The 24,957-nt window shown below is 38.7% G+C and overlaps 1 protein-coding gene across 1 annotated transcript; it reads right to left on the bottom strand.

Annotated features, from left to right (window-relative positions):
* Window positions 1–4,624: 4,624 nt before the first annotated feature.
* On the bottom strand, window positions 4,625–24,957 carry LOC311299339 (uncharacterized protein; the record flags this gene model as incomplete). The annotated part of the gene is made up of 6 exons (XM_084422856.1): window positions 4,625–4,686; window positions 7,288–7,358; window positions 7,666–9,217; window positions 13,571–13,710; window positions 24,036–24,101; window positions 24,833–24,957. 6 exons carry the CDS (start codon window positions 24,955–24,957, stop codon window positions 4,625–4,627), a joined length of 2,016 nt encoding a protein of 671 aa, XP_084278982.1.

Below are 24,957 nucleotides of genomic sequence, written 5' to 3'. Positions count from 1 at the left end.
AGCGCGAACTTCGTGCGATAGATGACTGCTTAAGATGTGCACAGAGAATTTAATATTTGCTACCTCTTGAGACGTATGAAGAATTGAAAAGAAATCTGGATGAAATTCGAACAATGCTGTCAACACATTTGCAGAGTGAGGGAACTACAGCTTTTTCCGTTTCTCGAAGGAGCTCAGGTGAGTTTCTGGTTTTTAAAAACTAACTGTGATGTTCTTTATCTGCAGTAACCACATACACAAGCGAGGCATCTCGGAAAGCTTGTTTTTGTCTTGTTTATGTGTTTGTTTATTGTCTGCTCTCTACTTTGGTCATGACGGTAGCCATGGTAATACAACTGTAACTTTCCCCTCGGTCTGCATTAAAAGTAGTCTAACCAGTGTACATGCTATGTAACTATTCACTTACAAAATTAATACAGTTATAATACAAATTCAAATCTATATGCCTATTGTACATAATACATATAGTTAAACGTATGACTGTACAACAAACTGTATGCCTACATAATTTTATTAACATTTTAGAAGAAAATAAGGATTAAAGAAACAATTATTTGAATGGCTACTGAAAAACGCTACTGATAAGGTTCCACACACAGGCCAGTCAATCCATAAAAATGTATTTGTATGTGACATTCAGATTATCACACATCAATGTACCTTATTTACGTTTAAAAATAACAGAAGCAGACACTCCAACAGGTCAAAGTTTAATTTTCATTTTTCAACTTTGCCTGGTCAAGTTCCATGACTCATAATAAAGAAATTGTATTTCTTTAACATTTGTACTAAAGAAAACAATATTGAAAAAGTAATTTAAATCTGCCATCAACATGTTTTTAGACCATTACCTTGTTCCATTCCTTCCTTTCTTTCCATTCTTATTTGTCACCATTTTTCTAATATTATACTGCTTGCCATTAGGAGCTGCATGTCAGTAAAACAAATATATGTTACTTTCAATTGCAGGTAGCCGAGGTAGACCAGCCATTCAAATAACACGTGACCAAATATAATTTTTAATGAAGCAAGGTCACACAGTCAAGCGAATGGCAAGAATGTTAGGTTGGTCTAAGCAGGGATGCCCAGACTTCCCTCTCCCTAGACACTTCCTCCAGCTCTTCCGGGGGGACAGCGTGGCGTTCCCAGGCAAGCCAGGAGACATAGTCCCTCCAGTAAGGCTGAGCAATTTTATCGATTCTGCAACATAAATCGATTTTTTTCCCCAAGAAAGTATAGTTTTTTAAGCCGTGAGTATCGATACATGAGTCCCATTCAAATCCACCATGTTTACCCCCGTTCGCATTGCAGGAAGAGCAATTTGGTCAGCCAGCCGCTTGTGTCGCTGTAGAGCAAGTTACTCATACTAAATTTACACAGACGCCGACGTCTACCTCTTCCAGTTTACGGAGTCAGAACAAGGAGATTCAAGAAAATGGCGGTGAATATAAATCCAGCACCTTCATGCTTTAAAGCAGATGTGAGGGAGCACTTTGGGTTTAAAAAGAAGAAGGAAAGCGACGACTTAGAGAAAAGCATTGCGGTTTTCAAGCTGTGTGACACAATACTCTGGAAATACCACCAACCTACGAGCCCACCTAAAACGTCACCACCCGGACAAGGTAATGCAAACGGAGGACCCCAAGTAGCTGCGGCCATGTGACCCAAAACAAACCATGCTGGACATCGATGGCGGTTGTTCCCACAAGTTTCCATTTGCTTCACCATGGTCGCAGAAAATTACAGAGTCCATTGCCTACTTTATTTGTCAGGATTTGAGACTATATTTGGTGGTAGAAAACGCTGGCTTTAGGCGCATGGTGAACACGATGAAGCCCCACTATCCTATTCCAACCTGTGAAGACCTCACCAAGGTTTGTATTCCCAGGCTGTATGCTCAGACAAGGGCACACGTGCGACGGCTGGACCTCGCGCACAACTAAAGCATATGTCACCATCACGGCCCACTTTATCATCGAGGAATGGGAGCTCGTTACGTATGTTTTACAAACCAGGGAAATGCCCGAGAGCCACACCAAACACAACCTGGCAGAACATCTGAGAAAGGCCCTCGCTGAGTGGGAATTCACAGAAAAGGATCCAGTAATCATCACTGACAATGCGTCAAATATGACAATCACAGCTGATAAGGCAGCATTCACACTTCATGTCAAATGCTATGCTCACACACTAAATCTGGCTGCACACCGTGCCCTCAAAATCACAGCACAGTCACACGCCTGCTGGGAAGGGTAAGACGCATTGTGAATTTCTTCAGATGGAGCACCACAGCCAACCACATGCTGAAAGAGAAACAGAGGCTTCTACGACTACCAGAGCACAAGCTGATGACGGATGTGGATACCAGGTTAGTGTGTGGTTACTTTTCAATAGTTTATTTAGTTTTTTTATTACTAATTTGTTTTGTCATTTATGTAAAAAATGCATCATTCTGTGAGCATTCTGTGCATCCATGTTGTGAAGTATGAAGGGCGCTATTAGGTCTATACACTCACCTAAAGGATTATTAGGAACACCATACTAATACTGTGTTTGACCCCCTTTCGCCTTCAGAACTGCCTTAATTCTACGTGGCATTGATTCAACAAGGTGCTGAAAGCATTCTTTAGAAATGTTGGCGCATATTGATAGGATAGCATCTTGCAGCTGATGGAGATTTGTGGGATGCACATCAAGGGCACGAAGCTCCCATTCCACCACATCCCAAAGATGCTCTATTGGGTTGAGATCTGGTGACTGTGCGGGCCATTTTAGTACAGTGAACTCATTGTCATGTTCAAGAAACCAATTTGAAATGATTCAAGCTTTGTGACATGGTGCATTATCCTGCTGGAAGTAACCATCAGAGGATGGGTACATGGTGGTCATAAAGGGATGGACATGGTCAGAAACAATGCTCAGGTAGGCCATGGCATTTAAACGATGCCCAATTGGCACTAAGGGGCCTAAAGTGTGCCAAGAAAACATCCCCCACACCATTACACCACCACCACCAGCCTGCACAGTGGTAACAAGGCATGATGGATCCATGTTCTCATTCTGTTTACGCCAAATTCTGACTCTACCATCTGAATGTCTCAACAGAAATCGAGACTCATCAGACCAGGCAACATTTTTCCAGTCTTCAACTGTCCAATTTTGGCGAGCTCATGCAAATTGTAGCCTCTTTTTCCAATTTGTAGTGGAGATGAGTGGTACCTGGTGGGGTCTTCTGCTTTTGTAGCCTTAAGGTTGTGCATGTTGTGGCTTCACAAATGCTTTGCTGCATACCTCATTTGTAACAAGTGTTTTTTTCAGTCAAAGTTGCTCTTCTATCAGCTTGAATCAGTCGGCCCATTCTCCTCTGACCTGTATCATCAACAAGGCATTTTCGCCCACAGGACTGCCGCATACTGGATGTTTTTCCCTTTTCACACCATTCTTTGTAAACCCTAGAAATGGTTGTGCGTGAAAATCCCAGTAACTGAACAGATTGTGAAATACTCAGACCGGCCCGTCTGGCACCAACAACCATGCCACGCTCAAAACTGCTTAAATCACCTTTCTTTCCCATTCTGACATTCAGTTTGGAGTTCAGGAGATTGTCTTGACCAGGACCACACCCCTAAATGCATTGAAGCAACTGCCATGTGATTGGTTGATTAGATAATTTCATTAATGAAAAATTGAACAGGTGTTCCTAATAATCCTTTAGATGAGTGTAAATAAAGCATATTTATTTTATTTAACTACAGGTGGAATAGTGTGCATGACATGTTGGAAAGATTCCTGGACCAACAACCGGCCATCTGCGCAGCCCTGCTCTCGAGTGAAGTCAGGAAGACCGAGAAGGATCTGTGCACACTGACTGAGTCAAATGTGACAACAGCTGAAGAAGTAGTCATCGCGCCGAAGCCCATGAAGGAGGCTACACAGTACATGTCCAAAGAGAAGACCCCACACTGTCAGTCGTCGCACCCCTCCAGGACACACTGATCAACGGACTGAAACCGATCGAAGGTGAATCTGCCGTCATAAAAGAGATGAAGGCTGCCATGGCTGGGGATCTTCAGAAGAGGTACATTGACCTCAAGGCAACTCTTCATGCATGGTCAGCGATGGATCCAAGATTCAAAAGTCTTCCCTTCCTGACTGAAAATGAAAGACAGGAAGTTTATGATGGACTGATTGTAGAGGCTGCAAGACTGAGCATGCAGCCATCAGAGGTAAGGCAGTGATGGTACTGCTAGGTTTAACTTTTGGCCTTGTACCCTATCCGCCATCTCCTGGCGAGAGTAAGCACAGGCCGAAACGCATTGCTTAATGCATTGCTCAAAGTTTAAAAGGCAAATTCTACAACGTTAACAGTTTATAACAGGAGCTGTGTAAATTGGAATGCGGCTACTCGTCCCAAGACCAAACAACCCCAATCTTATCTGCTTTCGGCCCCCCTCAACCAGCACTGGCCTTGGCCGAGGCTGCTGCTGGAACAACAACTCCCCCAGAAGAGCACTGTAGCGAGACGCTCTTGCGTTCCTTCCCCCATTCCCCACAGACACCTGCTGATTGTTGACTCTGTCTGGGACCTGATCAAGGTTGTCTCCATGGCAATTGCTGTGTATTGCTATGACATCCTGCGGACTGAGGCACCTAGATTATGATGCCAGGCGTAGCGACTCTCCAGGCCTACACATACACGAACTCTTACATATATACAGATATGCAATCACCCCCCCCAACCCCCATCCCTCGCCTTCGACGCTTTGTACCACCAGTCTGACAGTCTGACAATAAAGCTACTACTACTACTACTACCTCACATACTTGTAGGCCTACAGGCCTTTTACTACTCGGCTTAGACGGGTACATTTTAAGTTAAATGTTTAAATGTTCTTCTTAGTGATTTGAATTATTGGATGTTTTGGAGAAGTCATGCCTCTATGTTTACTTACATGGTGGCTAGACTGGCTACCTCATATGTTCAGTGTCAAGCTAAAAAATCTGTCAAAGAAACTGTTCAGAACAGGCCACTTACTGCAATTTTTAACTCTCCATTGTTAATTGCAATACTGCACTTTATTTACTTTTCAAAGGCTTGTAAGCTACAGTTTGCAGTGTTTCAATGAATGGAACTAATTTTCTCAACACATATTTGATTCATTTTGTCCAGCATCTGCAAGCTGTAGACTCTCTGTCCAGTCAGAGACATATATTTTGTAATTACTGTTTTTAGTTTTCAGTTCAATTATTTCAACCCAAGTAAATGGAACACTCACAAGATCTCACCAAAATCACTCTGCCCCCTTTAAATTTTTTCAGAAAATGATGTAAGTGTATCATATTATTTCGAATCGTATCGAATCGTATCGTTGGCTGAATATCATGATATATATCGTATCGTGAGCTGAATATCATGTATCGTATCGTGAGATTAGTGTATCACGACAGCCCTACCCTCCAGCGTGTCCTAGGTCTTCCCCGGGATCTCCTCCTAGCGGGACATGCCCGGAACACCTTCCTGGGAAGGCATCCAGGAGGCATCCGGAAAAGATTCCTGAGCCACCTCAGCTGGCCCCTCTCGATGTGGAGGAGCAGCGGCTCTACTTCTCACCCTATCTCTAAGGTATCGCCCAGCCACCTTGCGGAGAAAGCTAATTTCGGCTGCCTGAATCCGGGATCTTGTCCTTTCGGTCATGACCCACAGCTAATGACCATGGGTGAGAGTAGGAACGTAGATTGACTGGTAAATCGAGAGCTTCGTCTTTGCAGCTCAGCTCTTTCTTCACCACGACAGACCAGTACATCGACTGCATTACTGCAGAAGCTCAGGGCGTACTCAGGGCGAGGCACGTTTTTGTCTTATGTTATGTTTGTTCATTGTTTTGTTTATTCTTGCACTAAATAGGAACGGCCTGAGAGAGTGAGAAGGAATTTATTGACTTTTTTTCCTTACGCTGTTTTGTTGGGAAACAAATAGCATGGAGTGCACCGCTTTGATTTTATTGTGGATGGCGTTCCACCTTGTGGAAACTCTGAATGAGTTGCCCAACCCAACGCACATCCGATACAGCAGGGACTTTCTCTTAAAATGGAGCAACTTTCAGGTCAACAACCCTCCCTCGGATTTAATCTTCCCTAATCTCAACTGTTTCCCCGATCAATCGAGAGAAAAAGGAAAAGGGGAATTTACCAGTGAGCTACTCCGCAAGACCAGGAAGTGAGGTAAGCGAGGTGGCGTACTCCAAAGACTGAGAAAACAATCTTTCTCCTGGATCCCCCTGCCTTCTATTATTCTATCAAATGCCCAGTCACTTCGAAATAAAACTGATGAGCTGCAAGCCCACGTACGTTTCCAGCATGAATTTAGAGATGCGTGTTTACTGGCAATTACAGAGACATGGCTTTCGGGAAGTGATTTGGACTTGGAACTGGTCATTGATTGCTTTGGGGTACCTGTACACCTGGACCGAGATGCGAGTGTCACTGGAATGTCGCGAGGTGGGGGTTTTTGCCTATACGTGAACCAAAGATATCGTAAAAAAATTCTTGTCAGAGAAAATTTGTGCACTAAAGATGTTGAACTATTGTCAAATCTAATACTCCACTTTAATCGAGGAATCATGACAGCCCTAGTCTGCTATCAGACCAGCTCATCTCTTCCATGGAGATGAAACCCCATCTAAAGCACACAGATTTTAGAAACACACACACTTTATAAAACAGCAAGGATAAAGACAATTAGGAAAAATAATCTGACACTGAAATGGATTCGTATTAACCTTAATTAACCATATTAAAAGCTTACTTTTCTAGTTGATCACTCAAAGATGTGACATTGCGATCTACTGGATATCCAGTGTTAGTTCAGTGTAATTGCCACGTGCTGAGCAACAAAATCTCTTCTGTGTAAGTTAGTCACAGTCAGATCACTTTATCTCCACCAGTGTTGCCAGATTTGGAAATGTCAAAGTATTGTACCAGAATCTCAAAATGATCATATATGGAAGAAAATTATCGTACACAAGTCAAACGTACAGAATGCAGCTATTTATTGACCAACAACTTTTTGACACGACATGAAAAAGACTTTTTTGCTAAAATATCAACCTCGGCTTGGAAAAAACTGGCCTAAGCAGAAAGAACTCTTTACTCTTTTTTTTTTCTTCTTCTTGCAAAACAGAGATGACATGTTAATGATACACAACTTTGTATACAATACACAAAAAGAACATTAACTTGTGCTCATGTGAAAGTCATTCTCCACGATGATTGGCCGAGAAGACATACCGTGAGATGAGGTTAAAGACATGCGTATCTCCACGTTCAGGTTCTTCTCACGGTAGTCACAGAATCCACAGCTAGATCAATGAGTATAGAAGCCCTATGATTACAACCACCATCATTTGAAGTGTCACACAATTCTGAGATTTTTTTCATTATTTATCACAAATCGAACAAAGGGTCAAAATTATGTATGTAAGTCTGGCAACAATGATCTCCACTTATAGCTGGTGTGTGGTGATGGTTTTAATAACCGTGAGTCTCGGGCTGGTTTGTCTTCTTCTGTTGATTATCATCACACTGCGGTATTTGATGATCACAGCAGAGAGAGATGAGATGAAGAGTTACAGGAACACAGCTGAAGAGTTTGATCAAACTGAATACTCCATATGTGGTTTCTTCACTGCATGGATCTTCATGTGTCGCTTCATGTCACTTTTAATAGAGAAACTCTTCCCACACTGATCACAGGTGTGCGGCTTCTCTCCAGTGTGGATCATCTCATGTGTTTTCAGAGATGAAGACTGACTGAATCCCTTGTCACAATGTGAACACTTGTAAGGTTTTTCTCCAGTGTGAATTCTCTGGTGCCGTTTTAAATCTATCCCTGTAGCAAAAGTCTTCTCACACTCAAAGCACATGTACTCTCTCACACCAGTGTGAATTTTCTCATGTCTATGTAAAGTTGGCAGCCATGAAAAACCCTTTCCACACACAGAACATGAATGCGGCTTCTCCTTCATATGAACTGTCTGGTGTCTCTTCAGGTCTGATGCCCAAATAAATGTTTTGCCACACTGATCACATGAGAACGGCTTTACTCCACTGTGAACTCTCCTATGCACATCAAGATTAGGTTTGTGTGTGAAACTCTTTCCACATTGATCACATGAGAACAGCTTATCTCCTGTGTGGATGCTCATGTGAATCTGAAGACTTTGTTTGTATGGGAATGTCTTTCCACACTGATCACACGTGTGTGGTTTCTCTCCAGTATGGATTATCATGTGCCGACTAAAATTAGGTTTTTGTGTGAAACTCTTCCCGCATTGATCACATGTGAACGGCTTCTCTCCAGTGTGAACTCTCATGTGAATCTCAAGACTACATTTGCTTGTGAAGCTCTTCCCACACTGAGTGCAGGTGAAAGATTTCTTGGCTCTTCTTTTCTTTAAAAATGTCTTTTTAGTCTTTGAGCGACTCAAAGGTTTTTCTCCAGGTTTGACATGATGTTCCTCCTCCACTTCACTCAGTTCTTCACTCTCCTCCTCCACTTCACTCGGTTCTTCACTCGGTTCTTCACTCTCCTCCTCCACTTCACTCGGTTCTTCACTCTCCTCCTCCACTTCACTCGGTTCTTCACTCGGTTCTTCACTCTCCTCCTTCACTTCACTCGGTTCTTCACTCTCTTCACTCTCCTCCTTCACTTCCCTCGGTTCTTCACTCTCCTCCTTCACTTCCCTTGGTTCTTCACTCTCCTCCTTCACTTCTTCACTCTCCTCCACTTTACTCAGTTCTTCACTCTCCTCCTTCACTTTACTCCGTTCTTCACTCTCCTCCTTCACTTCACTCAGTTCTTCACTCTCCTCCTTCACTTCCCTTGGTTCTTCACTCTCCTCCTTCACTTTACTCAGTTCTTCACTCTCCTCCTTCACTTTACTCAGTTCTTCACTCTCCTCCTTCACTTCACTCAGTTCTTCACTCTCCTCCTTCACTTCACTCGGTTCTTCACTCTCCTCCTTCACTTCACTCAGTTCTTCACTCTCCTCCTTCACTTCACTCAGTTCTTCACTCTCCTCCTTCATTTCACTCGGTTCTTCACTCTCCTCCTTCACTTCACTCAGTTCTTCACTCTCCTCCTTCACTTCACTCAGTTCTTCACTCTCCTCCTTCACTTCACTCAGTTCTTCACTCTCCTCGATCTCTTCCATCAGGTCTGAAATGAAAGAAAAAAGTTTGTTTGCATTTTCTAAGGATGCACTGAATGTTTTGCCACTGAAATTATTTGGCTGAAAATATCAACAGCAGCACTTTTGGTGTTCGGTCGAATAAGTGAAAAGACAGAATGTGAGTGTGAATCAAATGTGAGTGAATTGTGAATCCAGCAAATATGTCGTCAGTGTGGAAGCATATTAGAGTCTCAGAGAAAGACACAAAAATGGCCGTTTGCAGACACTGTTCTGCTGAACTATCGAAGGGTGCATCTGCAAAAACTTAGGCTACAGCACTATTTAGTGAAATTCAAGTCAACGCGGAAATCTCAAGTCAGAGATGCGTGTGTTTAACAAGAATCTTCAAAAAGAGTATCAAGTTATAAATTATGCACTGTAAGTTGTGAAAAATAACTCTAATGTTGTATCGGGCTGAAGGACGCCCACCAGAAGCGACAGCGCGCGATCCCGAATTCACTTTTCTTTGTGCCTGAATGGTGAAATACTGACACACAGGTGTCAGTCAAACTGCCCATCATGTGGAGTATCTCACGTAAATACAGTCGGTTATGGCTTAACAGATCGGTGAAAACTGGATATGTGTCAGTTAGTCAGTATACTGTATTACCGGTAGATCCAAGCATTTGGTCTTAAAATTACAGCAGCCTTAAATACCTGTCTGTGTCATATTCATGTTAATCAAACAACAAAAGATGCACTTTTTTGTTGTAAGCATACAAACGTTACATTCCGTCAGCAGTTAGTTATAGGCCTAATATAAGTGAAAAACCCTGTTCGGTATTCAGCCATCGGCCAAGTCTTTCATTATTTTCGGCTTCGACCAAGAATTTTCATTTCGGTGCATCCCTAGCATTTTTAGCTAATCCAACAATTCAAAGAGAGAAATATGAAGTTAAAGGTCTGAAGTTAAAGAGCCCTGATGTAAACACTTTTTACATTTTGTATTTTTGCCTATTTATAAATTAATTATACGTCCCAATTACTAATGACTTACTTCTAGCTTCTGACCAAGGCTATATCTCTATACTAGTTTTACTTGATCTTTGTGCTGCGTTCGACACTATTCATTCGATTCACGTGACGTCACTGTAGCTTTGCGCCGCCATCTTTGCGACCGATCTCAGTAATGCCTGCAATATGTTGTGCAGTTGGCTGCAACAACAGCCGAAAGAGGAACCCTGAACTGGTATTTTATTCTATACCAAGATAATAATTTATTTAAAAGACTTGAAGTCTCATGTTGGTTTGTGGTTAATTATATTTCCATTATACTCTCAGTGGCCAACATTAGACAGATATCGACAGATAATGTTTTGTCTTCATTTTATTGTTGGATCTGTTTAAATGCATTTTATCATGGTAAGTTAGTAAGATTTGGGGTTGTTTTGAATATAACTGTCTGTCTGTTAGTTAATACCTACCTAAATCTAATAAATATTTTTATGAAGTTCATAAATTGTCTTCGTCACATGCGCTTTAGATGTTATTTTGAGTAAGTAACGTTAACGTTAGCTCTGCAGACGATGCATAATCTCAGCCTTGAAATGCATATTAAAGGACTAAAGTTAGTTCTTCCCAAAATGATAATTCTGCCGTCATTTACTCGCCTTCATGTGCAAATCCTGAAGTTTACTTTCCGTGGAAGACAAAGGGACATTTTTGAATATGTAGCCTAATGGAGACTCTTCTTGTCGATGTAATGAAAGTGAATGAGTAACATTAGCCTACTGGGGGCTGTCACGCAAAAAATAATAATAATAAAAGACAAAAAAACATCACTAAAGTATCATAAAAGTGATCTAATACGACTCGTCCGTTATATTAATAGCGTTATTTATTCATATGATAGCTTTATGTGACGAACAAACTACAATTTAAGTCGTTATATTATAATCACTGGTGAGCTTACCTCTTGATAGCTTTTAATCGCAGCCGAATCATTCAAAAAGATTCGACTCGAAAGATTCTTTCGATATTTGTGTGTATTAAACCTTCTCTCTGTAATTGAACATCTGTTCTTTCGGACAGATATGACAGTCTTTTATGATATTCGGCTGATGTCTCTGGCTGTGCTGATGGACGGATTAGATAGATTCATTCATGCCAGCCGAACAGCTGCAGATTCATAGATTCATTCATGACATCGCCTCGACTCTCATGAACGCGCGCCATGAAGCTCTATGACTTTAAGTATTTCTATATCATGAAAGGCCAATTGGGGCAAGCCTGGGGCAGATAATAATGGACTAAAGAAAACTGGCGGTAACAAATAAGGATCGGAGGAGCCTAAATAGAAATTTTCTCCAGGTATCTCTGTCTCTCTCTCTCATTCAAATTGGCAGTTTGGGCAGCCATACCGGGCGAGTCGGTCGCAAATATGGCGGCGTTCTATTTGTAGTGACGTAGGTGGCATCTATGAATAGATCATAAAATACTCTTAGATCGATTACAAAATTACACTGGGTATTCAAGGACAGGCATTACGGTGGTTTAGATCATATCTATCCGGCCGTTACCATTTTGTGTACTTAAATGAGGAAGAATCTAAGATAATGTCAGTAAATTATGGAGTGCCTCAAGGCTCTGTGTTCGGCCCTCTGCTATTTTCAATGTATATGCTGCCACCTGGTAATATTATTACGAAATTTTCCACTGTTATGTCGATGATACTCAGTTAAATATTTCCTCACGACCAGATAAATTCTCTAAATTGTCTAACTTAACAGAACGTGTTAAAGATATAAAATATTGGATGACCTGTAATTTTATTCTATTAAATTCAGCTAAGACAGAGGTATTACTTATTGGACCAAGTACACAGAATCTCGTAGAATACAATTAGCATTTGGAAGGATGTCCTGTAACTCCATCCTCTACAGTTAAAGACCTGGGCGTTATATTAGACAGCAACTTATCTTTCCACCTCAGAAACGTCGCTAAACTCTGGAATTCTGTTCCTGATGCAGAAAAGTTAGTTCATGCTTTCATGACCTCTAGACTAGATTACTGTAATGGAGTAAATATGCATTTCCTTTATGTACAGTAGAGGGCGCCGCTCAAACAAACCTTTCAGCTGCTGCCCTTCTGGATTAAAGAACAATAGGATACAGGAGAAGGAGGTTCAACACTCTTATTTCTAAATCTAATCTAAAGCAATTTTGGTCAGCAGCAAAGACATTGGTTAACAAAGTGAGATTAAGTAATATAACGTATATTTGTGTAATTTAATATAGTGAATTATAAAATTATAAAAATCTAAATTTTTAAAAATCTCAAATTCATGTGTGGATGATACCACAAAAAAGCACAAAGAAATAAATCTCACGAGATGCGCTGGGACCCCACTAAACGGGAACACACTTCAACCCCCCAATCTTCAACCCAAACTACGCCCTTGACCTCCTCACTTTATTTTTCCTTCAAACATAGGGACAGGAGAGCTGTCAGTCGAAAATTTGAAAACAGTAACTTAAATATTTTGTTGCAAATTGAAAAAGTAATGTGTTACTTTATTAGTTACTTGAAAAGTAATCTGATTACCTAACTCAAGTTACTTGTAATGAGTTTCCCCCAACACTGCAAATGCCTGTGTGTGTTTGTATTGTCCATCTCAGGAGATCAAAGTATCTGAGGTTATTTCAGCCTTACACTGTTACTCCTGACATGATTTTCCTGATTTTAACAACAGAGCATTTCTTAAAACTGTGACACACAGGAAGTGACATCATCTGGGCTCTTTCTACTGCATGATGGGAAGACAAGAAAATAATCTCAATCCATTGTCTCAGTTTTTACACAAACTGTAGCACTGACTGTATTCATCAACTCTGTTACCAAAGTTACTGTAAGAAGAATAATTTATATAATTATGAATAACTTATATAACTTATGAGAAATATAATCAAAATTATATTTATAAAATATTTTATAAAATGTATAAAATAAAAAATACTATAAAATGGCTTTTGCTCAAATTATGATTACAACCCTGTCAGCCATTGGAAAGTTCATTTACTTGATAGTTTGCTGTTTACTGCTTCAAAAATAATAAAAATAATAATGTAAATATACACTGTATATAAACACAATGTTGTAAACTACATTAGAAGATGTCCGAAATTTTGCTAAAATAGTAGCAAAAAAAAAAGTGAACCAGATATAAAATAAGTGTAAATTAAAGGAGATAATTTGACCTTATGTTGACAATCAATGTGAAAGTTTCTCCAGCCTCCCTCTACTGACCAATTGAACTGTTTATCTAAATGTGATGAAGAGCTTGAATGTTTCTAACATGAATGTTCTTCAGCATCATGAATGAATGAAGAATAAACACCAACCTCTTTGTTCTTCAGGATCTTCAGTGTGTTTCATTCTGCAGGGTTCTGGATCACTCATGTTCTCTCTGTCCTCTTTAATAAACTCAGTCTTTGCAGATTTCAGCTCTTCCTGATGCTCTGATGCTCGTCTTCTCTTGTAGCTGATGGGAATTTACAGCATTTATAGGAGAATTACAGTGGGAGGAGCTTCACTGATGATGAGTTACAGTGGGAGGAGCTTCACTGATGATGCGATTGTGTGGGAGGGGCTTCAAATCAAAAATCAGTTAGTGAGTTTTTTTTTAACTACATGTCACATCTGTAAAATCATGTACATCATGTCTTTCTGTCTATCATAAAGTTACTGATGCTCATTCAACTCAGAACCCTGAAATGATTCTCCTTCTTCATTCAACTATTGTTGTGGAGTCTGTCACTTCATTAAAAATTCTTGGGGTTTTGATGCCAGAGAATAAACTTTAATATCCAATATTTTTTATTTTAATTAACAAAGCAGAGTGCATTTGCCAAAGCAACTCGAGTCCAGTATCGAACGTATATACACCTCAAAGGTAATCAAAACGTTCCATATACTTTTATTTTAAGCAGTGAACATGAGACTAAGGAATTCACCATCTGTGAGCATTTCCATCCATTCCAGTCGCAAGCTTTACTTCTCTTATGCTCCTGCCCTGAGTCAGATATAATAGTATAATGTCTTTGATCATATTCTCATAGATTTCACTTAATCCAGTCAATAACCAATACAAATAATCTACAATATGCAGAAATAAAGAAAAACATTATTTTAATGTAAATTCTTCCAAATACAAATAATGATAAGAAAAACAGTTAAACTCAGAAATAAAGGTGCATATAGTAATCATCAAATCCCCTCAGTCTGCTGACACCAATGAAATGAGCTTTAAGTGTCAATTTACAGGAGATCTGAAGACATCAGCATAATAAATGAGGTGAAAACAGGAACTATTGTCATGAAATAAAGAGTGTTTTCAGCAGATCTGTTAATATTGATGAGCCTCAGACTATCAACACTCATTCAACAAGCCATTCAGGATCATCAGCAGATCATCTCACTTTATTCTGAGTGTTTGCTGTTAGAAACACATTATTTGAGTCAGGATACATGACAAAAACCTATAAAACTGCTCTACTGAAAGACAATACTGTTATTTCTCACCATCTGACACAAAAATATCAAACATATAACATTTTATTAACATTATCTAATAATAACATTGTCCTGTTGAACCCCCGTTTTAATTTGGCATTAACAGTTTTACTGACTTAAAAGGACTTTGTTGCACTATGCTGGAGGGAGTACAGTTCATAAATGATCGTTCTTTCTCATAGGATTTTGTAAAACTATATTGGGTGGACCTCTGTCCCTCTAGGGGGGTTCGGGAACATGCTCCCCCGCAAGAACATTTAGTCGATTTTAAGGTTAAATGCATCAATCTGGTGCACTTTGAGAGCTGGGAATTAAGAGCTTCAACCCATTAACTGTGCACATTGAACAAAGAAAAAGCATTGACTTGTACCTGGACATTAAAGAGGGCTCAAACATCTTTTTAGTTATGATATAGAGTCTCAAGTCTACATTACATTATCACTGGTGTTTATGATTTATATAAGTATTCCTATAGAAACTTCACAAGCTCAAAGTGTAGAGTGGCCACGGCTTTAACTAGATTGAAGTTAACTATTTTTATTAGCTTTAACTGTGTCCTACATGTTTTACTCAACACTGTTACTCCTGACATGATTTTCCTCTTTTCAAAAACACAGTATTTCTTAAAACTGTGACACACAGGAATCACAATATGGAGTCACTGGCCACTTTCACACATTAAACCTGTTAAATTACCGTTCAGTTGCTGAATCAATTGTTCTAGTGCCATGTGTTACACAAGATGGAGTTTCGGTTCCTTGCCATTGTCACCTTTTTTCACCTTTGTTGCCATTGGCTTTTGGCTTGCTTAGTTGGGGACATTCAATTTAACATTTAATTTCATTTTCAACAATAATCTTGATCTGCCTACATTGACACCATTATATGAGAACTGAACTAAGCTGGACGATGACATCACGGTTTTCTCCAGAGCGGCTATATATATATATAAATTAACTAAATCAATAAACTTTTTTACAACAAAAATGAAACATCACTGAACTTACTTAAGCTAGACTGTGGAACTTTAATAGATCTGAAGACATCAGCATAATAAATGAGGTGAAAACAGAAACTATTGTCATGAAATAAAGAGTGTTTTCAGCAGATCTGTTAATATTGATGAGCCTCAGACTATCAACACTCATTCAACAAGCCATTCAGGATCATCAGCAGATCATCACACTTTATTCTGAGTGTTTGCTGTTAGAAACACATTATTTGAGTCAGGATACGTGACAAAAGCCTGTAAAACTGCTCTACTGAAAGAAAATATTGCAATTTCTGTAATTGCGGCATAATATGTCCAAATTAAGTTTGATCTTATGATAACTACATTAATCACTCTAAAGTAGTTAGATCATTAAAATAATAACATTTTACATTTGGCAGACGCTTTTATCCAAAGCGACTTACATTGCATTCAAGGTACACATTTTACATTTTGTCAGTTCTTGCTTTCCCTGGGAATCGGACCCGTGACCTTGGCATTGCTTGTGCCAATGCTCTAATGTTTGAGCTACAGGAAAGCCTGAATTTTATATGCGCAGAAACTGAAAATGATCATAAAACTTTTACAAATAAAGAGCACCACAAGCACTATTGTTCCAAGAGCAAAACACTGGTCATATTTATTAGTATTGCTTTAAATGACAATCCCAAGCCCCCTTTGCCTTTCAGACGAGGATCATGTTTATAACAGTAATCTTGCGGGGTGGACTCATTTAAAGTAATATAATTGTATGGTTTTAGCCAGGTTTCTGTCAAACACGGCACATCTAGATTATAGTCTGTAATCATATCATTAACAACGAGTGTTTTTGAAGTAAGAGCTCGAATATTCAGCAACCCAAGCTTTATCATTTGTTCATCCGTATTATAACTGTTTTTTATTGGTTGAACATCAATTACATTTTTAACCTTAGATGGGTTTGGACGTTTTCGGGATTTCCAAATTCGGGGAACAGACACAGTCTCTATATGATGATAGCTAGGTGAAAGAGGCTCTATGTGATGGGATTCTCTCAAACGAGAATCAATATCAGCGCGGTGTTTGCGAGATGCCGAGAGCCCCACGTCTGAGACTTCGACCGCTCCTACATGTATATGATCTGTATGTTATTCTAATGTTGATCTAGCTTACTGCTAGTCTCATACAGACAAACTAACACATTAATTTCAACACATTCAAATGCAGTTTAGTGTGATAGTGTAATGTTAGACCAAGTGAAACAGCGCTGCGTTACCTCACAAGTTTAATTTGTCTAATAAACTGACCTGTGAGTAGTAATTCTGCACTCGTGTAGTTCGGTAGAATGAAATGTCCATATTCCTTTTATGGTATATCCGCAGGACTTGCGTCGCGTGTGGAGCTGATATCTGTCTCTTAGCAATCCCGACCTGCTTCATATCACAGTCATGGTATAAACACTGATGTATTCAGTCATCCATAAACATTATTAGATCGGTCGGCTTGATGACAAAATCCATAATTCTTAGCAAATGTTGCGTCATCAAACTACGCCTTTGTTATTGTAAAGAGGTTAGCGACCCCTAGTGGCGAAAAATTACATACTGTACTTTTAAGCAATCGATAATAGACAACTCTTTCATAATTGACATCTCCCAACTGAGCTTCATTTCATCTCTTTTTATTCATCATTATGTAAAAAGTACATCTCAGCCACAGAACTGGGAACAATCCTGTACCTGCAAATGAAAGGTATCACATGTTGCCATTGTCAAAAATGGCACATTTGTCCTTATGGTGGAACTATTTCGTATCACCAGATGTGGTCTGACACACTTTGGGCTCATTGTAAACAGGGCAACCTACATGATGGCCTTTAAATCAAACATATTATTGTATCTTGTTATCATGTGTCTCTGGGCTGCACATAAAGCACTTTTTTTACACAATTATTTGCCATCATATAAATACATGCTAAACCAGTGCAGTGCAACATTTTTTCTCCCCAGTGTGATTTACTTTGTATGTAGGAAATAGGCCTAGGCTATTTGGTAAATTTGGTAATGTAGAGATGACTGTTTAAAGGACAATTCCGGTTTAAAATCAACCTAGTGGTAATTAACACGTGGTCACCGAGTCGATCGTTCTCTGGGATGCGTTTTCATGATAATCGATAATAAAGAGTTTTATCTCTAAAAACAGATTAGCTCATAACGCTAATATATGCGGCATATTTTAAGTAAAAGTAAATCGCTAGTTAATACCACTAACAAGGCTCAAAATAGCCTCACACTAACACGGTAGCATAATGAGGGTCCCTACATGCAAACCGAAGCATTGAGAACTTTGTAAGTGTACAGGCAGTTTAATAAGAAGATACTTTATAAAGACAGTACATTATGCATATACAGACAGGAGCCATCTTGGAAAACAGTCTGGACTAGTCGAGTCACGAACGCCGTGCTGAAAATGCTGAACAATGAAGTTTGAGTGACATTATGATGCTGAAAATACAGTGTATTAACGCTGAAAATCCTTGACATCAAAGTTAGGCAGGGGACTGATTACTGATTCATGTATTCCTCTTTAATTATATAACCATCTACCTCAATTACATGAAAAGCACTTCTCCCATATATCACTGCTATTATGTACTCCATAATATTGCTATTCCATATTGATTCCATACTTCAGCTCCCAACCAAGGCCTGTGCTGGCATCTAAGCATTACTCCATCCTTTTAAAACAATATCAAATCACAACAAAATGGAAAGCAGTAATTGTAAGGGCACAATATTTTATTTTGTGTATTTATTATTTCAAATATATAAGTCAGCACTTTACCTGAATGTATAATGGTGATCCATCACATAGAGCCTCTTTCACCTAGCTATCATCATATAGAGACTGTGTCTGTTCACCGAATTAGGACATACAAAAAACTCCTAAATCCATTCAAGGGTAAAAATATTATTGATGTTCAACAAATAAAAAACAGTTATAATACGGATGAACAAATGATAAAGCTTGGGTTGCTGAATATTCCATCCCTTACTTCAAAAGCACTTATTGTTAATGATATGATTACTGACTTTAATCTCGACGTGCTGTGTTTGACAGAAACCTGGCTAAAACCAGACAATTATATTACTTTAAATGAGTCCACCCCGCAAGATTACTGTTATAAACATGAACCTCGTCTGAAACGCAAAGGGGGAGGAGTTGGGGTAACACTTTAATAACTGCACACTATTAATCATTAGTTAAGCATTAGTAAACAGTTAATTAATCATTTATAAAACTTAAATAGACATTAATAAGCAGTTTATAAATACAGCTATAAATGCTTTATATTTTATTTGAAAGCATATCTATCATGCATTTAATAATTGTATTTTCATACTTTATTAATGATCAATTTATCATTTCTAAATGAGGTATTGCATTATTTACAAACCAGTTATTCAGGAGCTGTCAGTGATTCATAAGATCACTTATAAAGTGTAAGTAAATGTAGTTAATTCAGTTATTTTATTAATTTATTAATTAATTAGTTAATTAATTTGTGTGAGCTCATCTAAAGTGGGGACTTGTAAAGCATTTATAAAGGAGATTTAAAGGCTCATTTATCTTTTAAACCAAAAAATGAAACAAACACAACACAGTGATACAGAACATCAAAATATTTAAATGAGCCTTTGCATCTTTATAAAAGCTTTACAAGGCATAACTAGTCCTCACTTTAGATGAGCTCACACAAATAGTTAACTGACCACTACTAAATGCTTTATAACTACCTGAATGAACCCTGAATTACAGTAGAAATGCATGTTAATAAAGCATTTATTAACACATTAAGTAACTATTACTATATGTCTGAATAATAAGATGTATGAATGTACATTTAAATAGTTTAATAATCATTTGCTCACACTTTCTAAGTGATCTTATGAACAACTAACAACTCCTAAATAACTGGTTTGTAAATAATGCAATACTTCATTTAGAAGTGATAAATTGATCATTAACAAAGTATGAAAATAAAATTATTAAACACATTATATGTACACTTATAAATCAAGAATAAAGCATTTGTAGCTGTAGCATTTGGATAGCATTTTGTAGCATTTGGATACCATTTTGGAGCATTTGGAGCACACTCTGGCTCTTAAGAGAGCAGGCAGAAAAATGGAGCGCAACTGGAAGAAAACAAAACTAGAGGTATTTCGCATTTCATGGAAAGAGAGTTTGATTGCATACAGAGAGGCTAGATCTGCATATTTTTCAACCCTATTAGAAGAAAATAAACAAAACCATAGGTGTTTATTTGAAATAGTGACTAAACTAACGAAAAATAAATCCTCAATCCCAGAAGTTTCCAAGCAGCACAGCAGTAATGACTTTATGAACTTCTTTACTAACAAGATTGATAATATCAGGGAGAAAATTATAACTATGCAACCGTCTACTACAGTATCGCATCAGGGAGTGCCTTGTAGTCTCCTTGAGGAAAATGTATTCATTTATTGCTATAGGAGAGGAAGAATTTACTAAACTCGTTAAATCATCTAAATCTACAACATGTATGTTAGACCCTATACCGACTAAGCTACTGAAAGAGATGCTTTCAGAGGTCACAGATCCTCTTCTTAATAACATTCATTCATCTTTGTCACTAGGATATGTACAGCTTAAACTTTTAAGCTGGCTATGATTAAACCGCTTGTTAAAAAAACGCAACTTGATCCTTCAGAATTAGTCAATTACAGGCCGATCTCGGATCTACCTTTTCTGTCGTCAGTTGTGTCAGTTATTTACAGTATGCTCTGCAACCGTTCATCTGTGAGACAAATCAGTTTACATCAAACTCAGCACTACACTAAAAACAGGTGTGGTTATGTTTAATGACTTTGTGAATTGAGTTTAATGAGTGTGATGAGTTTCTCTGTGTCTTCACCACACACATTTTTTTTTTTATATTTTAAAAGTTCTCATCACACATTAAAAATGAATCCAAAAGATAGACAAAATGTATCAAGAGCATAGATCATGCTCTACTGGCACATAGAAATTCGAGTTATTTATTTTCTAATAAGCTCTTACCCAAACCAATGTTAAATTTCAGAGTGTGACAGGTGTACAGTTCAGCATTTGGTCCTAAGGGCAGTTAATTTATCTCATTGACAAATGTATAATTATTGTACATTGTGGAAAAACTGATAAAACTAGTTACAAAAATGATCTTAGACAATTCTTGAGTGGCAAAAGTTATTCTATTTTTAAAAACAGCTGTATATTGAGATGTGGTGAAATGACATTTGTTCATTGCAGGTCGGGAATTGAGTGTGCCTGCCGTTTGAGTGTCGCGTCATTGCCCGTGGGACCGCCCCTTGTTCCTGCAGCGTTTCCGCTTTGAGCTTCGGGATAGTTCGCGGCTGTTGGAGGCTCCGGCTCTCACGTTACATGCCTCTTTTGCAGTCCCGTGTCTCATATGCTTTGAGGTAACCTTATGTGTGTGTGTTGGCTGCTTAGTTAGTACCCAGGTATGTGATTTGTTGTAATGACTGTGTGATTTATAGCTGCGTGGATGGCTCGCGGTGTGAGTTTTGAGCGGCTGCTGCTTTCCCTTTGCGTTCCCGTAGGGATGGCGAAATGAAGCCTCATGAATCACTGAGGCTTTCCCCTGACTGTTCCGGGAAAAGATTCAAAGCTTCGAGAGTGTCGAGAACAGCGCCGAGAACAGCGCCATCTGGTGCTTATTTAAAATAAAGCAGCCAGAAGCCTGTGTTAGAAGCTCTGGCAGATGAAGCAACCACAACACACTCCATAGTTTCAATGTTATGTGTACAAATAAAAGCCTTACATGTTTGTGTTTGATTTGTTCATTAAATAAATTTATTTTTCCATTAAAGTGTGACAATAAAATATAATAGCTTATAAGCTTATATGATTCAACAAGATTTAATGTAGGCCTACTCTCTCTCTCTCTCTCTCTTTCTACACACACACACACACACACACACACACACACACAATGAATAAGGACATTGTCTGATAGGATCATCTGTTATTAAATGTCAATATCAATAATTGTAAATATCAACCAGACTGAGGCAACAATGACTCGTTAAATACGATTTTAAGTTCGAACCTTCTGACACCCAAAGCGAAACGCGCACGTGACTGGACAGAAAGTGAGGCTTCGTTTGTCACGTGACTCTAGTAAACCAATACACGCCTCGATACAGGGCTTCACTACAAATTGATTGCTTTTGGATATTTGTTTGGTTATGTTTTCTTTTTGCACGCATCATTGCACTACAGCACATTACATTTCCATGCATTCATCTAACATGACACTACTGACACCTGACTGTTACATTACATAGTTCTTTTTTATAGTTTTTTCTTTTGTTAATAAATAATTTATTTTCAAAATCTGGCTTTCTCGTGTGTCCCACTTTTTGTTGCGTCCCTTTCGAGCTACGGGGCGTAACAAAATGTTAATGTAACAGACAAGGCTGATATTTTTATGGACGATCTTATAGTTGAACACCTCCGGAGGGACAACGCAAAGAGAGCTCGCAAGACTGAGGAGGAGAGAAAGGCACTGGCGAAGGTCTTCCACTAAGGCTCGAACGGACTGATTCATCGTGCACAGCAGTTAATAAAAATTATCAGAAAAGCTGAACGATTAAATAGGAAAATAATACACATTGCAAACTGAAATAATCTGCTCAAATGAGGATGTGTTGAATTTACAGGACAAACTCAAATTACATTTACATTTACATTTACATTTAGTCATTTAGCAGACGCTTTTATCCAAAGCGACTTACAAATCAGGACTAAATTAAGCGAGTCATCATGAAGAGGCAAAAGACAACAACAACGCAAGAAGTGTTCAGAATACGAAGTTCAGGCATTATTCAGAGTAGCATAAGCATGATAAGTGGGATTTTAAGGGAAAGGTTTTTTTTTTATTTTTTTATTTTTATTTTTTTATGAGTTTAGGTGCTCATGGAAGAGATGGGTTTTCAGCTGTTTTTTGAATGTTGTCAGGGATTCAGCATTCCGGATGAGGGTGGGGAGAGTGTTCCACCAGCATGGAACTGTGAATAAGAATGATCTGGAAAGTGATCTTGTGGCTTTCTGTGATGGAACCACGAGACGTCGCTTGTTGATTGATCGTAGGCGTCTGGTGGGGATGTAGGCTCGTAAAGCCTAATTTGAGCTTGGCCTGCGAACTTAAAGTCCCTGTAAAGGCAATTCTAAAAAAAATTCTAAACACATTATAAATGTTAGATTTGTATTGCTAAAACATATGAATGAATGAATGAATGAAGTTTTATTATTGTGTCATGCGTATGATTACGCCCCGCCCGCATGGGCTTACAAGACACCAACATTAGTAAGCATAAGTAAGAGGATTCATATACAAGATAGATATACAAAATAGACAGATCCAGAGTACATTGAATACATTGCTCCCCAAATAATAGTAATAGAAATAATAATAGTAATAGTACATATGTATTCAGATACATACATGTAATCATATACACGTGTATTCTCATTTATTCCCATAACCACCCATATAAACCCATAATCCTACACAGAACAAAATTAAATCTAATTAAACAAACTAGCTTGCCTTCTTTTCCAGGCCTACATCGAGTACCGGGTAGGTCGGTCATTAGCATGCGAGTCAGTCTCATTCAGCAATCGTCAGAAAGCGGATGCAAAACACTGTGCACATACGATTGTTTATATTCATATTTAACATAGAACATTACTCAACGTTTAACATTTATGAACATGTAAATGTCTGACCAAACAACTAAAATGTTAATTCTGCAAGAAAATCATTGTGCTTTGGTCATCCGAACCACTGATTTTGACATATTTTATTAATTTAATAAGTAAATGAAAAACACATTTTAATAAGCCAAATAATTTTTTTTTGTTAGAAGTAAATACGTTGGTTGACTTAAGACAACACATAAGAGACTCTTTTTCGCCCCCCTGCTGGCGTATTTATGTAATATGAAGAAATTGTCACTGAACAAATCAATGAACGAATCATTTTGGTGAACGAATTGAAAATTAACGAATCTCTGGAAAGAATCCAAATTTCCACCACTAGTAAACACATTCACCCATCACGGTTCGGCACGGTTAGCCAAGTGTGCCCAGAGTTCAGGGCCGAGAACGGTTGTAATTGTGCCGTGCCGTACCAGACTCAAGTGGAAACACAACTGGAACCTTTTCCATAGGTGGAAAAGCAGCTTTTGTTTCTCAGCACATAAAGATGAACTACTTACCGTGATCTCAGACTGAGGTGATGTGGTTTCTCCACTGCATGGATCTTCAGGTGTAGCTTCAGGTCACTTTTAAAAGAGAAACTCTTTACACACTGATCACATGTGTGCGGCTTCTCTCTGCTGTGGATCCTCTCATGTGTTTTCAGAGATGATGACTGACTGAATCTCTTGTCACAGTGTGAACACTTGTATGGTTTTTCTCCAGTGTGGATCATCTCATGCTGTTTTAAATGTATCCTTGTAGTAAAAGTCTTCTCACACTCAAACCACATGTACTCTCTCACACCAGTGTGTATTTTCTCATGTTTATGTAAATTGTGCAGCAGTTAAAAATAGTACAGTAATCTTATTACTCTGTTGAAGATGTAATTAGTAGCTTGTAAAACTTACGAGAATACAGTCTTCTGTAGAAGTATTTTTATTTCAGTGTTTTTTCTTTAGTAGCCTAAGGAAATGCGCTAGTCGAACATGGATCTGAACAAAAATAGTAGTTTTCTACTTTTATTTGAGGTTTCAACAAAAGGAAATTCTACAGGTGCTAATCTACCAACATGCCTTTACTATTTGTCTTAGGACGCTACAGAATAAACTGAGCCGGACTTTACAGGCCAAAACACTTTTCAGACTGGGTGGAGGTGATCTTCCTCTGCTTATTCTGACTATTTTGGGCTTCACTTGAAAAAGTTCCTTTCACCTTTAGTAACTGGAGTCACTTCAGTTCTGTAATAATAATAATGGAAGGCTACTAGTAAAGCTGAATCTGCGTGGCCCTGATTGGCTGCGGAGGTGTCCCGTACGCGCGTGGCCGCGTGCTTTGGAGGCCGATGACGTCACCGCTCGCTCTCGCCGTCTCTCTTCCCTCATTGAGAGTTTCACCGTCGAGTCTTCTGAGGTGAGGAGAGCAGTTCACGGTATTTCTCAT

The sequence above is a fragment of the Rutilus rutilus genome (genome assembly GCF_951802725.1).
Source record: "Rutilus rutilus genome assembly, chromosome: 1".
In the NCBI taxonomy this organism is placed as follows: domain Eukaryota; kingdom Metazoa; phylum Chordata; class Actinopteri; order Cypriniformes; family Leuciscidae; genus Rutilus; species Rutilus rutilus.
This window is presented reverse-complemented; position numbering and strand designations above follow the sequence as displayed.